At 36.8% G+C, this 15,260-nt stretch overlaps 1 protein-coding gene across 1 annotated transcript; it reads left to right on the forward strand.

Moving 5' to 3' along the window:
- Window positions 1-546: 546 nt before the first annotated feature.
- otoa (otoancorin) lies at window positions 547-14,468 on the forward strand. Its single transcript, XM_081387930.1, has 29 exons — window positions 547-728; window positions 867-961; window positions 1,718-1,739; window positions 2,180-2,216; window positions 2,325-2,466; window positions 2,783-2,851; window positions 3,094-3,284; window positions 3,417-3,580; window positions 3,738-3,818; window positions 4,238-4,350; window positions 4,523-4,665; window positions 5,724-5,832; window positions 5,925-6,149; window positions 6,239-6,400; window positions 7,515-7,655; window positions 7,739-7,794; window positions 8,082-8,202; window positions 8,281-8,399; window positions 8,559-8,694; window positions 9,362-9,555; window positions 9,840-9,930; window positions 10,194-10,359; window positions 10,480-10,682; window positions 10,867-11,019; window positions 11,599-11,741; window positions 11,875-12,011; window positions 12,101-12,198; window positions 13,082-13,289; window positions 13,941-14,468. Exons 1-29 carry the CDS (start codon window positions 674-676, stop codon window positions 14,018-14,020), a joined length of 3,654 nt encoding a protein of 1,217 aa, XP_081244056.1. The 5' UTR covers window positions 547-673; the 3' UTR covers window positions 14,021-14,468.
- The last annotated feature ends 792 nt before the right edge of the window (window positions 14,469-15,260 follow it).

Below are 15,260 nucleotides of genomic sequence, written 5' to 3' on the forward strand. Positions count from 1 at the left end.
GTAGCTGGGTCAGAAGTAAAGGCTGTTTTTCTCAAGCTGTATTCCAGTGAGAGTGATCTCACACTGGCAGTATCCTAGCACTCATCCCAAATCCTCACAGGTAGATGTGAGAACGATACATGCAGTACCTGAGAGTCAGTTGGCATGCCTACAAAAACCATAGTGACACTGGAACATATATCCAAGTTTATGTGAGAACAACATATAACCTACAGGGATGCTTTAAAACAGGACGAGACTGGTATGGTTCTGGTTTTTGCGTTAAAATTATAAAATAATTACATCATCTCCATTTAATGTACCCAGTGACTTTCTATCCTATTATTTTGTATGTATTTTATTGCTATTCAAATATCATGCCTATGCATTACATAAATGATTTGACTATCTACAGTTTAATTTTTGTTCTTGTATGTTTAATAACGCAAGCTATGCAAACATTAGTGCAACTGAATGGAACTGTTTTGCGTGTAATCATGTCTGGATTGTCTACATGTGATTCACCTGCGTCCGATGACATTACAGATAATAAAGCTGTCACTGATATCTAGAGACAGTATATGCAGAAGAGCATTACCCAATATGATTATTATGTCCGTGTGCGGAATTGAAATCTTCTAATGAATATTGTCTATAGAGCCTCATCTGGAGAAAGAGAACGGGGAACAACGTGATGGGGTTTTATAGAGAGGGTTTGGTCCTCTCTCTTCTCATCCAATGGGCGACAGGTAAACTAGTTGAATAGTATCACACTTTTTAAATTTAATAATTTAAATCTAAAACAGAGTTTTGTGAAGCTTGTTGGAGTGAAGCTTGTTAATTTCATCATAAATGTTCTGTGTGTACTGTTTTGTTATTCTATACAGTAATGTCCCAGGATGTGATGATGCCTGATCGTAACCAGTCAACAGTAGACTTTCCCAAACTACCGGCAGACTTCAGGGAAATGGCCAAGAAATTGGTAACTTAGTACCACAAGATCATTGGTTGCATCTCATACTGAAAACACTATAGTAGGGTAAATAGGTGTTTCCTCAACTATAGGCACTACTGAAACACTATTTTCTGAACCAGAAATGAAATTTTTCAGAATAAAATCACTGACTGTTTTGTCTTGCTGAGGCTAATTTAATCGCTAGCATATTATATGTCCACAATTATTATACGGACACAATTAAATAATATTTTTTACATTTTTTGCACTATTTAACAAAGTTACAGCTTGATTAAGAAAATATGGAATCAAACAGGAGAAGGCAAAAACACTAGTATTTAACAAGCGAAACATAAAGACAATACTTAACTGAGAGCTGAGGAAACCTGAGATTCACAAGCGATATTTAACTTTGTTTCCATCACATGACTTGTTACATGAATCTTTACTTCAGTCATGCTCTTAACAGTCTTGTTTTGAATTCAAGATAACTTAAAAATATTTGGATTACCTTAAAAATGTACATAAATAATTTTTTGAAACATTGAAATGTTTTTTTTTTTTTACACTGTGTTTGGATTATCTTCATTTACTTATATATTTTAATTATGGATTTTCATGTTTAAATATTTAATGTCTGGGTCTGATAAGGGGAAAAAATCCTGTCATTAACCAACAATACATATCTGTGTGTGTGTAAGTCTTATTCAGAAGAACAAATTGCACTTTCCACTTACATTGTTTCATAATTTAATAATTATGTTTTCTTTTATTTTTTGACAGATGATCACATGCTTCAACAAAGGTAAAATGTCAGAAGGCGTACAGCCACATTTGCCATTATCTCTTAGTTTGAACACATTTAGCCTTACATAATCATGGTATAAAAATGACTTATGTGTTGCACCTGCATGTACTTAATAAAATAAATTATGTAGAGAGCTATATTACATAAACCATATGCAAATGTAAGTGCACAAGGAAATCTGTATAGGACATATTTGCATATTTCAGCTGGAAAAAAAAAGAAGTTCCATTTGAGGTCTCCCACGCCCTGAACAAAATGTATTAATCTAGACATCATAATCTACTCATCTTTCATCATAAATCCAATTTGATATTTTGAAATCAGATTGCAATTAAAGTTTCTCAAATGTTTTTCCCTTTGTTTTCAGTCATAAAGAGAGAGTGTTTCACTGTCATGAATTGTGTCTTTTGTTAAATGATGTGGTTGTTTTGTTTTAGGTTACCATGTGCCTGTAATGGACAATTCGCTGAACAGGTAGACTGCCACTGAACTGATGATATATTGCCAGGTGTATATTTGAATACTAATGATCCCATTTCATTGCATGGAAAACGTCCACATATTTTCCCTTTCATCTGTCAGCTCATATGCACAGACACAAAACCAGATGATGCAGAGCCCCATCTCTATGTTTGTAGAGCTTCTCTCCTCACTCTCTCCATCCTTCTCCATCCCTCTCTCCAATCAGTCCAATGACACGGCAGATGAGACGGGCCCAGTCTGGGTAACTCACTATTCCAAACACACTCATATGGTAGCTTTCTAACTAGGGACTTCCAATTTACTTGTGTTGATGTTAAAGACACTTAGTTACTACAAGACTAACTCTCACCCAAAGCCTAGATAGAACATTTTGTAACTTTAGAAAAGACACTTTGTGAAACATTCATAGGGTTCTTTCATATTTAGGTAAGTGATATGGACATTGTTTGCCAAATCTATATGCTTACATACAGAGAGAGATACAGGAAGATACCCATATATCTTTATTCTATCTTTATTTTATGTTCATCCTGATGGGAAATCTACAATAAAATCAGGACATTGCTGAGAAGATGCGGAATTGCACCAACATGGGCCATATGATTGAGCTCATGAGAAACACTACGGTTAGTGCTAGAACATATAATATAATATAATATAATATAATATAATATAATATAATATAATATAATATAATATAATATAATATAATATAATATAATATAAGACCAAACATATTTAGAGTTAATTAAGTTGATCTTTAAGTTTGGTAACTCTTATCTGGCAGTGCCTCATATTTGTTGCCTTCTTTGGAGGCAAAAGGACTAACATACCTTCTCTACCTTCTTTTTTACATTTGCACTCTCAGGAGAGCCCTCGTTGTTTAATGCGGGCATTCGTGGCTCCTCTTTCCTGGTTGGCCATTATGCAGAATGGAACATCCCTCAGCAAAGAGGATCTAACAAAGCTTTTATGGGCGGCTAAACCTTTCTTAGAAACAATGTCTCCATCTAGCTTTGTTCTGCCAGCATTTTCACAAAGCTCTCACCTGGCTGAAATGTAAGTTTATTCCTTTTTATTAAATTCAAGTGACTGAATTTATGGCATACCTTTACCTTAATCTATAATTTTGATGCAAAATGTTGTTTCCCTGTTTGTGTCTGTCATCTCACCTCCCTCATTATGCTCAAGGATGAAGGTGTTTAGTGAGATGTTCAGCGTTCTGTCTGAGGAGCAGAGGAATGAGATTATAGGGTGGGTCAAAGAAAGAGTTGCACAAAATGAATTTAACTGTAGTCTGAAAGCACCTGCCTCCAGCATCTTGCCTTCTAAACCACTTGAAAAACCTACCATGAGTAAGTTTTGAGTAACCTATAAGCTTTTATCAAAACAGATTTGAATCATTATAAATGTGACATGATGTGATTGATGTAATGTACTGTAATATAATATAATATTAATGTATGGTTAATCTAAGACAAATAATCTGTTCAACAATTCTCTTGACTAAAGTAGCAAATGGCTCATCAGTCAATGGGGTGTCTATGATGAGCAGACCTGGTGCTGAAGCGACTGACCATCATGCAATTAATGGTAAATTGGAGAAAAGTGGATGAAAGAACTGAAAACAAAAAATTTATGGAATGGCAAACTGTTGAAGAGGTAGAGAGGAACATTGGGAAAGAAAATATAGCAAATACAGAGACAGAAAAGCGTGTGGTGGAAAGATAAGAGAGTTATGGAGAACTGCAATGATACAGTGGATCATAAACAGAAGAGTGGAAAACACCAAAGATAAACAATACAGATATATGAAGAGAGGAGAATTATTAATTACATTAAAATTGTTATTATTAGTTATTTGATTATTTATAATATTATTGAGCTATTTTGTTTATTTCTTTATTTATTTGCATTCTTTTTTTACTTAGAGAGTGCTTTGCAAGCGATCATTCAACGTTTGTCTGTCTGTCTCTTTGTCTTTGTCTTTGTTATTTTATCTTCAACTGCAGTCCGTACATGTCCTCCTGGACTTCTCTGGCTGAAGGCTAGGATGTTGGCAATGATGGGGCCTTTCCTATCCCGGCTGCCTTTTGAGGAAGTAAAGACCATCCCTAAAGAAGAGGTCCGTATCTGTGACATGACATGCAAACCAACATCATAACTTTTATTTGTATTGTTCCATGGTATTTGTGTCTCAGAGCCAGCCATACACTACTAACATAATCTAAATCTAAATCCAAAACTACCTATAACTCAACAAATTCAATGACTATGATAATCTTTCTCTTTCTCAGCTATGTGAGTTTTTCAGGACTCCAGATTTCTCTCCATCTTTTCATAATGTTATTGGCATACAGCCCGCCCTGGGCCGGACACTTTTTCAACGCTTGAAACAAGAGTGTTCCAGCAGTGACAATTTCACTCAAAACTTGGACAGGTTAGGATCTGCATCATGAGTTTGTGTTAAGTGAATGTATTTGGTAAATGATATTCGAGTTAACAGAAGTGATACACTGATTCTTCTGGAAGCCATTGCAGCTCAGTGGTAAAAAAAAAAAAAAAAGAGTAACCGTGTGATTAAAAACTCGAAAGTTTAAAATAAGAAATAAAGTCTTATTGTGAGACAGTCACACTGTGAGAAATAAAGTTGCAATAACAAGAGATATATAGTTACACTGCAATACAGAAAGTTCCATTGTGACATTAAGTCACAATAACAAGGAAAAAGCTGAAAATTGTTATAAAAAGTTATAAGATGTCTAAAATATAAGTCAGAATTATGAGAAACAAAGTTGCAGTTTCAAGATATAAAGCCACATTGTGAAATGTGAAATGAAGTTGCAATTACCAAAATAAAGTCACATTGTGAGATATAAAGTCACATTTGTAATAAACACAGTCACAATTGTGAGACATAGTCACTGGCCACTTTATTAGGTACACCTTACTAGTACTGGGTTGGACCCCCTTTTAATCTTTAGAACTTCCTTAATTCTTTATAACATAGATACAAGAAGGTGCTGGAAACATTCCTCAGAAATTCTGGTACATATTGATATGATAGCACATCCTTGATGCGAATCTGACTTAAAATTGAATTAAAAGCTCCTTTCTTCCCCATTCTGATGCTCATTTTGAACTTCAGAAGATCGTTTTTTACCATGTCTACATGCCTAAATGCACTGGACTGCTTCCATGTGATTGGCTGATTATATATTTGTGAGCAAGCAGTCGAACAGGTGTACCCAATAAAGTGGCTGGAGAATGTAAAGTCCCATATGAAATGTAAAGTGAGATTTAAATCCCCACTGTGAAATATAATGTCGCAATTTTTTAAAACAAAGTTGTAAAATATAAAGTCACATTGTGAGATATCAAGTTGCAATTTTGTTTTTATTTTATTATTTAGCCCATGGATTCTCCCTTACTCTATATGGAAGAACATCTTCAAAACATATTCAATCCTGTTTCATCAACTTCTTTCTGTTTTCACAGATTGGGCTCTCTGGCTTGTTTTTTTGATGGTGCAATGTCTCTGAATGTGAATCTTAGTAGAAAACTGCTGTCTCAGATTGATGCCTGTAAAAACTCTGAAATAGACAAGGTCAGAACTGCCACTTTATTGAATCATTGCTGCTCCTAAATATTTGTAGCGTAGCTGTAATCTTATTGTCATTCCACTCAACCCTCCCTCAGGTGAAGAGGCAGTTAGTACAGAACATTCTGGGGAAAGATGATGGTTCTTCTTCCTCTCCTGAGATGCTCCAGTCTCTGGGATCCTCCGTGTCTGTTCTTCCACTCTCTAAGCTGTCCCGCTTCACCTCTGAGGACCTGAACAGCATCTTCAGCAGCTTGAGCCAGGCCAAATGGAGCCCAGCTCAAGCTAAAACTCTGGCTCAGAAACTGTTAGAAGCTACTAAGGTTTGATTTGTCTGTTCAGTTTATACGAGCTGTTTTCTGTTTCTTGATTCACCCATTTATTGTTTTCACAAGAATGTTTTCTTTTGTAGAATATAAGTAGTGAGAGGCTGCTGTCTCTGGGTTCGATGGTGAGAGGGGTGGCCAGTGCCGTCCTCAAGAATGTGAAGGCAAAAGGTCTGCTGGGAAATGAAGCCCTGGAAACTATGAGTGAGAAGATGTCTTCCCTTCAGAGAGCAACATTACTGGACGCGGTAAGAATCAGATGAGTTTGTTTAGAAAGTGATGGAAAAGATAAGGAGAAAGAAACTCTTATCACGGCTTTTCACACTGCACTTAACCCCAGGTTATCGTCATTCTACACACTGCTTTTTATCCCAGGTAAAAGCAATGTTTTACACTTGTAATTTAGAACTGGGGTTAGCACAGCTTTTTACCCGGGGTTATGAAACCCTGCTCCGGAGCAAGGTTAGCACTTTTGAGGTGTTGACCCTGCACTGCCAAACAATGCGGTGTTATAATGTTACCACTAGATGCTTAATAGCAACGGACAACCAATATTATACCTCATATTCACATGCTTTGGACAGGTATGGAAACACTGTGTGTTGTATAAACATAGCGTTTGAGGGGAGATATGTCAAAAGGTGACAGAAAACTCTACAATTGGAGTACAGTAGAGATTGATTTATTCTTACGTTTAAAGTCCAAAAAGTCAGGATAAACTTGATAGTACCGTACGGTCTGCATTGCAATATTATGAGGATGCGCAATGCTTGAGTTTTCATGTATGCATATCACGTTCAGCGTTCGGCCAATCAGTGACACTGACACCACAAATATGCAAATAAGAACATTAAACCAGATGTAGCAATGTTAAAGGTTCAGTGAAGGAGGCGGGAACCAGCAAATGTTCAACATAAACTTTAATCATAAAATAAACAAACACCAAAATGAAAGTAACACAAAGCAACAACATAAAGTTCCAGGCCTGGTCCTCTCTCGTCCTTTACTGTCGCCACTCCTTGTTTTATCCTTCCGGACCTCCTCCATGAGACTCGAGGGCCATTCACGTCACCGGCCTCACTCCATTCCCACGGAGGAAGGAACCGTGTGAAAAGACATCTTAGAAATACCCAGGTTTAATTGTTGACCCCAGGTAAATTATGGGTAATGTGAAAAGTGAAGGAAGATAACCCAGGATTCTGTTTAACCCGGGGTTTAGAGTTAACTATTTCAAGTGTGAAAAGCTCTATTGTTTGTAAATTTCAAGTGACCACAAAAGTATTAATGAAAGTTGTTATGGCTCTTCCTTGAGTTTTTTTTTTTTCTCTTTCTCTCTCTCTCTTGATTTTGTCAACTCCTCAGTTCCGCCGTGATGTGAACGCATCTGAACTGGTGAAAGGCTTGCCAGATTCTCTCCTCTCTTCTCTGTCTCTGTCCACGCTGGAGAAGGCAAACCTCAGCTCGGTGGACCAGCTCCAGGGACGCGGCTGGACTCCTGCTCAAGTACACAAACTAGACAGTCACATAAAAATCCAAATATATTACAATTCCATACATTTTTCTCTATTTTTTTCCTCTCTGTGTAGTCGGCTTTCCTTTTGAAGAAGATTTTGGGTAATAACATCAACCTTAGCGAATTACGGTAAGACTTTTTATGATTGCAACATAACACAGTTAACTTTACATAGCCCTTAAAGAATCATTTTTAAATGGGAGAGAGAAAATCTTAAATAAAAAAAATAATAATAACTAAATGAAATTTTGTAATAAATAAATTTAAATCCCGCTTTATGAAACTGGCATCGTGCATAAAAATAAATCCCTCTTATTTTTTAATTGGTCTTTTATAAAACACATATTTAACAATAAAAACGTATGTTGTCCACATAAGAAGCAGTATCTTGATCAAGCTCACGGTGTTTTCAACAGAAAGCTAGGTCAGGCTGTACAAGGTGTCACCTGTGAAATGATTGGAAAAATCAATCGAACTGATGCTTTGGACATGGCACAGACACTTAACAAATCCTGCGCGTGGCTCTCCAGGGTTCAGGTAAACATCACACTTTCTTTCATCAGTTCTGCCACTTTTCCATGATCAAATCTATAAAAAACTGATTCTCATTCTCAGATTCGCTGTGCAGCTCAAAAACTTTTTGCAAGTCTGGAGGAACAGAGACCAGGATATTTCAGTGACATTAAAAACTCTGAGCTCCAGGCCATCCCAGCTCTGCTACTCATCCATCTACCGTAAGTACAGAACAGCGCAATTTAACATACATTTACATTTAAATTCTTACTAATTATTCAATTTATACTAAGTTGAAATCATATGCTAAGACAGGCGGGATATTCTTTTTCTTTCATTTTCCCCTCTCACACGTATCCATGCTGTCATGACACGTTCAGAGTGGAGAAGATTCAAAACCTGTCAGATGCTGTGTGTCCTGCTTTCATGGAGAAGATGACGCAAGTGAACCTGACCTTTCTGCCAAACAGTTCTCCGGCACGCTACGCACTTACCAGAAGAGCCATTGGCTGCCTGGTAATACACGCACACGCTTTTCTTCTCATGTCTAAAAAACCCACATGTTGCTGTTTGCAACCCATTTCACTGCTGTAATGTGACGCATTTCTGAGTAAAACAGCATATTCAACCAGGAAAAATGTAGGGTGGGACTTATCCATCATGAATTGATTTTATGGTGTGCATTAATACCAGAATAAAGTCAGACTTAATGTGAGTTTGCTATAATAAAATATGCTAGACTAAGGGGCCATTCACACAGAATGCATTTTGCATTTCACTGCACTGCTTTTCATGGATTAAAGCAAAAATAAATAAATCTTCTGACTAAAAACTTTGTATTGTAATAAGGTTATGACACCAAGATTTTAGATACCAGTGAAATTTCTCAATTCTCGATTCCAATTTCAATACCAAAGCAAAAACTATCCTGACTAATATAAAGTTCAAATATTATTAAAGACTAGTAAATTGTCCGTAATAAAATAAGATTAACGAATTACAAATAAATGTAACAGAACAAAGATACAAATTAAACAAACAGTTAAGTTTAAGTTTTTCAGGTAGATCAACAGTATTCAGGCATACAGATATTGAATAATCAAATGTAAGTCTTGTATGTAAGTGTTATGTTCCTGACAGGAACTACTGCAGGCTGCCTAATCTGTATCCTGTTTCTGTGCAGAAGGGGAATGTGTCTGTTCTGTCTGCAGCAGAGGTTTTGACTCTAGGCCCTCTGGTGTGTGAGTTAGACCCAGCCTGGATCTCCTCTTTGAACCCTGCGACTCTGAACTCCACCCTGCAGGCTCTCGCCTCCTGTCAGTATATCCAACAACAGCACAGAGAGCATCTGTTCAGACTGCTCACAGGCACATATGGGTAACAGCATCACACAAACCACAATGGGTTCACACAACCCACAATCTCACACATAACCTCAGACCTCAGATCTCACATCCCTGCTGTTTTTTTTCTTTTGTTTTTTCATTGTTAAAGAGGCTATGCCTACTGTGGCTTTAAGACAAGAGCATTTTAAATATTTGAAAAAAAAAAAATCTTTACATTAAACAGCCACCTTTTTCCAGCCTTAAGCATTCAGCTGTGCTGGAATTAGACATTTTGCATTGGTGTTAATAATATATTTGTCTTTTCATTTAAACAAGGGATCCTGCTTACTGGTCAGAGGTGGACATGAGAGCACTTGGTTCTCTTTTGTTACTTAATGACACTGCTGTTGAAAAGCTGCCATCCAAAGTAAGAATCTCATTTATTTATTTTACAGGTGATTTATTTATTTACATTTAATACATATAAATTAATAATTGATTCCTTAATTTTATTTTTTAATGGTACTTTTAGTCCTCCATACCATAACAGATGTGTTATTTATAACTGGCAGATGTTATTTCAGTTAAACTGACAGTTATTTTTCTCCACAATCTTACAAAATAATATATATATATATATATATTTTTTTTTACCAATCCACCCCTCCGTCCTGCTCTTCTGTCCTGCAGAGCTGGCTGAAGTCATATCTGTCAGATCTGATGGATAGTTTGCCCAGTCAGCCTGTGGTTCCTCCTCCAAAGGAATTCCGCTCTTGGCTTGATCTCTCTGCCCTTCGCCGCAAACTTTTTGAGCTCAAAACGAGTAGCACATTACAAAATCGCAGGAAGCGTGAAGGTACGTGGGCCAGAAAGTGCATAATATGGTAGAGAAACAATGTCTTTGTGAAACCAGACAGTTAATGATATTGTTCTACGAGAATAACCAATAGTGGAAATGATTTTATCTTTCTGGCAGTGGCGGTTTCTCTCACAGTGATGTCTACTCTAGAGCCTACACTCATTTATATTGAGGACCTAAAACAGGGGAATATATACTGGACTCCCACCCAGTTCAGTAAAATGACCATGCAGACTTTTAAAGATGCCGTGCCAACATTAGGAGAGATAAACAACTACAGCACAGAACAACTGGCTGCTCTCAAAGCAAAAATTGTGGAGGTACACACACACACACACACACACACACACACACACACACACACACACACACACACACACACACTTTAAGGTTGCTAAAGTCTAGAAAAAATATTACATTCTAATATATGCACAACAACAGAATCTAAAAAACATTTACATCTGGACTGCAGTGGTCAGAGACAATGTCTATTGTTTATTGCAGGCATGGGGCAGAGTGTCCATGTTGAATGAGTCCCAGATTACTCAACTGGGATGCATCTGCCAGGGTTTCAGTGCTGAAGAGCTGGGCAACCTCAGCATCGCCTCAATGGACACTCTGGAAATGCTGACTGCCTGCAACTTTAACCAGACACAGGTAATACAAACATGCACACATTCAGTCACAGCATCTAGAATTTATATTTAAAACGTGGTTAAAATGCTATGACAGGAAGCATATGTATTTATTTATTTATTCACACTACCATTCAAAAGTTAAGAAATTAATATTTTTATTCACTGAGGATGCATTAAACTGATCAAAAGTGACGGTACAAATATTTTTCCTTTTCAAATAAATGAACTTGTTCTCAAGACTCATGAACAAAAAATTGCATCACAGTTTTCACAAAACTATTAAGTAGCACATTACATTTAAACATTGATAATAAGAAATGTTAATTGATCACCAAATCAGCATATATGAAACTTGATTTCTGAAGGATCATGTGACACTGAAGACTGGAGTAATGATGCTGTTATTTGAAATTGTAATTTTTTTTTTTCACAATATTACTGTTTTTACTGTATTTTTGATCAAATAAATGCAGCCTTGAAAGAGTATTTATTTAATCATTGGTATTTAGCATAGATTAAATATATACAAAAAATGCAAAAACAAAAATAAGCAAAGCAGACAAATGAACATAAATACTGAAAGTGATGGATTCTGCAGAGGACAGCCATCTGGCAGGCTTTTGAAAGGGCGACTGGAGTCAGCGTGGCTGGACTAGGACATCTGGAGATGATGGGACTGGGACAGTTTATCTGTGGTCTTCAACCTGCCCAGATTGATCAGCTCAATACCACCAGCTTTAAGTACTTGCACATTTGTGGCTATATTTTCATTTTCAACTGTTTATGTACACTGCAGCACAACATTGTTACTGTTAAGCAAATACTGTAAACAGACCTGGTCACTGGGATGCCCTGTGATATGTGTCTTTACCAGGGAGGCAGTAGAGGCGGTGGGCCGTGCTTCTTGTCTTCTGAACGTTAGAGAGCGTCTTAAGGAAAAGGCAGTGGCTGCATTTGGAAAGCCAGAAAATTGGACTGAAGCTCAAGTTAGTGAAATGGGCAACATCCTTGGTGAGGACAACTACTACTACTAAGTTTAATATGTAAATAGTTTACATTTAAAATGCAAGAACTTCCTTTGTCATTGAATGTCTCTCTAGCTGGTCTAAGCACTGTTGAGCTGGGACGTCTAAATTCATCCGTCATGCCATTCATTCAGCGGTCCGCCATCCCTCTCATACCCTCGGATCGCTTAGCTGTAAGTTTTCTCTCTTTTTTGCAATCTTATTTTTCTATTTAAATATCAAGTGTTCAACAATGTTTCTTGAAAATCGCTTACTGCAGTTGAGTTGATCTCTAAGTTAAGTCAAGTCAAGTCACCTTTATACAATACAGATTGTTTCAAAGCAGCTTCACAGTGATAAACAGGTAAATAATTATCAATGTCATCAAAATGGGATTTTTTTTAAATTTCTGCTGTAAAGCAACTCTAAAAAGACAATGGTGTCATTATTCAGCTGAAGTTGGTTCAGTGCTGATTCAATGCAGTTCAATAACTGTGAAAATGAGTTCAATTCAGCTATAAGCAGCTTTACAGAGGACAATAGTGCTGTTATTCACTTTGAGTCAGTTCAAAGTGTCCATGTTGCAAAATTCCTCAATTATGGCACAAAGTCGAATCAGCTATAAAGCACTGCAGAAAACAGTGGTCATCTAGCTCAATTCAGTTTAGGGTTAGCTCTCATTCAATAATAATGGGCGGATTCCAATAGGAAGTGAGCATCCCTTTGCCTTTGGAGTGAGCAGGGCACTTGAGTGTCATAATGAAGCCGTTTGGAATGCACTTGGCGAAGGGAGCAATGAATGACTGTAATTTCCTCATTAAATCGCATATATCCCTACTATATAATAGTACTATATAGAACATACTTTTTTAGCGGTTTAGAGTGAGCAATTTGTGAGGCAATCGATAAAATAACCCTTCGCTAACGGACTTGGGGAAAGGCCATTCGTGAAGGGATTCAGGTGTTCACATTTGTTTGAAATGCCCCTCAAATGGCATCCCCTTCCCTCAGTGTCCTTCAAGGCTGCAAAAACGCCATTTGGAATTCGCCCAAAGAACTGTTATAATTTGTGTTCAGGCAATGTCAGTCACCCAGTTGAAGGCTTTGGGTCCTGAAAATGCTGCCATGGTCACGGAGGCTCAGCGCGCAGGGCTGAGAGTCGATCAAAAGTCTGCACTGGATGAAGCCGTGGGTCTGAATACTGCACGTGCTGAAGTGTCCACTGGAAACCCCAGTACAAGCTCCAGTGGATCAGTCCCAGCTGCCCCACTGCCACTAAAAGGAGGCGAGTGACAGGAGAAGGTTTTAACCTGTTTGAAAAACCAACACAACCTCACAGCAATTTGTAACTATTTTACGGTTTGCTAAATCGGTGGCAAATTCGTACAATGTCAATCGTATGTTGACGTACGATCTGTTTAAACCCCAGTGATGGGTAAGTTTAGGGGCGGTCCTTCATAATGATTTTCTTTGAAAAATCATACGAATTCATACGAAATCACCACCTCCTAAAATAGTTACGGTTTCCTGTGAGAATGGGTTGGAAAAATCTGTGCTGGTCATAGTCAAGAATGTACACATTGTGACTCAGTAAAAAATGTAAGGCCTAGTTTCACAGACAGGGCTTAGATTAAGCCAGGATTAAAGCTTAGTTCAATTAGGACATTAGAGTAGCTTTTATAAACGTGCCTTACTGATGTGCATCTTGAGACAAAACAATGGCGCTGATATATTTTAAGATATATCAGTGCAAGTTGCTTTCAGTTAAAACAGCTCAAATATTTTAGTCTGGGACTAGACTTAAGCCTTGTCTGTGAAAACAGGGGGGGGGGGACATCTTTTAGATAAAGATTACATTTGGATCTTTTAGTTGCATTTTTATTATAAAAACAATTGTAGTCTTAAATTTATAGATATGTTTCTCTTCCTCCGCCAGGCGCAGCAGTAGAGAGCATGACAGGATGTGTCCTCCTCATGCAGGCCATCGTGCTGATGTTACTTGGATACATTCTCTAAGAAGAAGAAGGGTCAAAGGTCACAGATATAGCATGTGTCAGATGGCAGATTCACATGATCATGTAAACCAGTAGATTAGTATCTGGCCATTTAAGAATTGCTATATTTAAAAATGATATTTAAAACGTAGTCACTGAATGCACATTTTAACTTTAAAATAAAGCCAAATATAGTATGGTGAGGTAGGGGTTTGATAAGGCTGGGGTCTATCCCATTAAATGTATTTTATAGAAAAACTATATTTGATAATACTGCTGTTTAGATCTTTTCACATGCAGATTTATTACTATTCTGAGAGATATTTGATACTGTGAATACTTCATTAAATTGTAGTTTTGTTATCAAATCATTTCATTCCAGTTAAATGTTTGTATTAGAGGTTGTGTTCTTTGGTAGCATAATTCAAATCATTTATACCCCAACATGAGGTTAATAAAGTCTCATCTGTAAAGAGAGTAAGTGTGAAATTTTAATACAGTCAAACCAGAGATTTTCACACCCTCAGGTGGTGTAACAGACACACTGGTTTGCTTCTGATGACTATAAGTTCATACCAACCTTACTTCAGGTGCACAGGCCACAAAATTGTGTGATTTGTCTCACCTACTTTGTCTTTGTTGGCTAAAAGGGAAGTTATGAAAATTATTCAAAATGGCTAGTACGCCTCATTTATCGTCAAAGAGCTCATTTGGAAAAACATTTGGTCTTCCAAAATTCCAGAATACATGCCATTCAGTTTGGGGTCAGTATTATTATTATTTTATTTTATTTCAGAAATTGATACTTTTATTCAGCAAGCACATTAAATCAATAATCACAGTAAAGCAAATAATGATCGTAAAGACTTTACATTGTTACAAAAAACAATTTCAAATAAATGCTGTTCTTTTTATTATTAAAATAATTCTGAAAATATACATGTATTTTTCCACAAAAATATAAAGCAGCATGACTGTTTTCAACTGATAATAATATGAAATGTTTCTTGAGCACCAAATGATCATATTAGAATGATTTCTTAAGGATCATGTGACACTGAAGACTGGAGTAATGATGCTGAAAATCCAGCTTTGTATCACAGGAATAAATAACATTTTAAACATGACCAACATTTCCAGTTTGACAAGCAGGATTTGGGCCTTTAGTGTAGGTTAATGAAAAACAAGTAAATGAGATTTCAATTCATCCTTTTGAATATTTCAGATGATAATACACAGATTTATGTCTCTGGAATCTGGGC

This window comes from Scardinius erythrophthalmus (assembly GCF_964197995.2).
Source record: "Scardinius erythrophthalmus genome assembly, chromosome: 16".
Taxonomy (NCBI): Eukaryota; Metazoa; Chordata; class Actinopteri; order Cypriniformes; family Leuciscidae; genus Scardinius; species Scardinius erythrophthalmus.

Coding starts and splice junctions, on each gene's coding strand:
- otoa (XM_081387930.1), top strand. CDS start 674: ATGGGGTTTTATAGAGAGGGTTTGGTCCTCTCTCTTCTCATCCAATGG. Junction 2,467..2,782: donor ATGAGACGGGCCCAGTCTGG/GTAACTCACTAT, acceptor CAATAAAATCAG/GACATTGCTGAGAAGATGCG. Junction 13,290..13,940: donor CCCACTGCCACTAAAAGGAG/GCGAGTGACAGG, acceptor TTCCTCCGCCAG/GCGCAGCAGTAGAGAGCATG.